Source organism: Lactuca serriola, chromosome 5 (assembly GCF_051521515.1).
Source record: "Lactuca serriola cultivar US96UC23 chromosome 5, Lser_US96UC23_V15, whole genome shotgun sequence".
In the NCBI taxonomy this organism is placed as follows: domain Eukaryota; kingdom Viridiplantae; phylum Streptophyta; class Magnoliopsida; order Asterales; family Asteraceae; genus Lactuca; species Lactuca serriola.
Genome location: NC_136412.1, coordinates 243,278,075 through 243,280,071, shown reverse-complemented (window position 1 = coordinate 243,280,071; position 1,997 = coordinate 243,278,075). Strand labels below are relative to the sequence as shown.

General features: G+C 37.7%; 1 protein-coding gene across 1 annotated transcript; it reads right to left on the bottom strand.

Annotated features, from left to right (window-relative positions):
* Positions 1-462: 462 nt before the first annotated feature.
* On the bottom strand, positions 463-1,500 carry LOC145050326 (uncharacterized). Its single transcript, XM_078998595.1, has 3 exons — positions 1,009-1,500; positions 573-865; positions 463-481 (listed from the first exon to the last, which is right to left on the bottom strand). The coding sequence occupies exons 1-3, from the start codon at positions 1,498-1,500 to the stop codon at positions 463-465; spliced, it is 804 nt and encodes a 267-aa protein (XP_078854721.1).
* Positions 1,501-1,997: the final 497 nt, after the last annotated feature.

Below are 1,997 nucleotides of genomic sequence, written 5' to 3'. Positions count from 1 at the left end.
CTATGATTTTCAAAACCAAAATTGCGCGGAAAATTTTGAGTCAATTTTGCAACTCAAAAAGCAAATGATTCTTATACGAAAATTAGATCTAAGCAGTTTGAATCCTGCTCTGATACCAATTGATGAGAATTGTTATCGAGAATTTAGAAAAGAAAAGATAGATTTGAACGATTAAAGAAGATGAACACAAAGAGTAAATATTAATCATATCTCGTTTTTATTAAGACTGATTACAGAGTAAGCTGAAGAGAGATATTGTGTTTCGATATTATTTATCTACTTCAAGCCTAAGTCCCCATTTATAGGGAACATACAAAAAATATACTAAGTTTATATATTTACGCTTCGCATACAAAATTGACTTAGGAAAATAACATACAAATGCGAAACATTACAATACACACTATTCGACTTTTTACAATATACATCTACACACATAGCAGTGAATAGGGAATTTCTCGTTCACAAACCTGGGTACTTGCTGAACATAAACAGTTTCTTCCAATTCTCCATTCAAAAAGGCACATTTGACATCCATTTAGAAAACTTCAAAGTTTTTATGAGCAGCATACGCCAAGAAGACTCTAACTGATTCCAACCTAGCTACAGGAGCGAAGGTTTTCTCATAGTCTATTCCTTCCTCTTGGCAATAATATTTGACCACCAACTGAGCCTTTTTGCGAATGACATTCCCTTCCTTGTCCAACTTATTTTTGAAGACCCATTTCAAGCCAACCACAGAAGCATCCTTTGCTGTGGGAATCAGCCTCCAAACACGGTTGTGTTTGAACTCATGAAGTTCATCTTGCATTGCTTGGACACAATCTGAATGATCAAGTGCATCATTTAGAGTTTTCGGTTCAATCTTGGAAACAAACGAATTAAACATACAAAATTCAACTTTAGAGAATAATGCAATTTGTTTCGCTTTCAATTTAGAACGAGTAAGAACATTTTCTGAAGTCTGACCAATAATCTGTGCTTTGGGATGGTCCTTGGTCCATTTACTAACGGAGGATAGTTTGGATCATATGCTGGATCTAACTCAGCGTTCACTTCAACTTCAAATTCTGATTGATCATCATCACCTTCGTCAGTTGTATTTCCTTTCTCCCCCTCAACCAGCGAAGTGTATCCTGTGGCAGCATCAGAGTTTGCATCCTCTGTGGGAGTCGGATTCTCCCCCTTGATAGGACTACTATTGGGTGGTATTGGAGCAGTACTTTCCCATTCGCCTGGATCTTTATTAGTTAGGGACGGAATTGGATGCTCCCCCTTGAAAGATACTTCGGTTGCCTTTGGTGTAGTTGAACTCTCCCCCTTGAACTTTGAGCCGTTGCTTGGAGAGTCATTTGATGATGGACCACGTGTTGATTTGGAAGGTTTACTTTCCATTTCTTTGGCAGCTTCATCTATCACCTTTTTGAGATTATTAATCTTGTTATCTGCTGCATTCGCCTTTGAGTTTATGGCTTTCTCTGGTTCATCAAACAGCCGCATGTATTCTTCAAACAAGTTGGATATTGGAACCGAAACTTGTCAAGACTCTGGAAATATTTCACCTAAGTCACTTTCACTTCTTTGAACATTCTTCATGTAATTATCGTCAAAGGTGACATAGTAGGTTTCTTCAATTCGTTTGGAGCGTTTATTCAATACTCTGTATGCTTTTGATGTTAGTGAATAACCCAGAAAGATTACCTCATCGGCTTTGACGTCAAACTTATTTCGGTTCTCTTTTGAATTGAAAATAAAGCACCTTGAACCGAATATGTGGAAAAATTTGACATTTGGCTTTTGGTTGTTTAAGATCTCATATGGAGTAATTGAGAATCTCTTGTTTAGCAAGGACCGATTCTGAGTGTAGCATGCGGTCGCAACAGCATCAACCTAGAAATATAACGGAAGAGAAGCGAAACTGAGCATGGTTCTGGCTACCTCACATAAAGAGTGGTTTCATCTTTCAACAATCCCATTCTGTTGTGGTGTATAAGGGG

What these genes read in the sequence shown, in the direction of transcription:
- LOC145050326 (XM_078998595.1), bottom strand. Translation starts at nt 1,500, where the DNA reads ATGCGGCTGTTTGATGAACCAGAGAAAGCCATAAACTCAAAGGCGAAT. An exon ending in ATCCAAACTATCCTCCGTTA is followed by an intron (nt 866 to 1,008) that starts GTAAATGGACCA and finishes TTTGTTTCCAAG; the next exon opens with ATTGAACCGAAAACTCTAAA.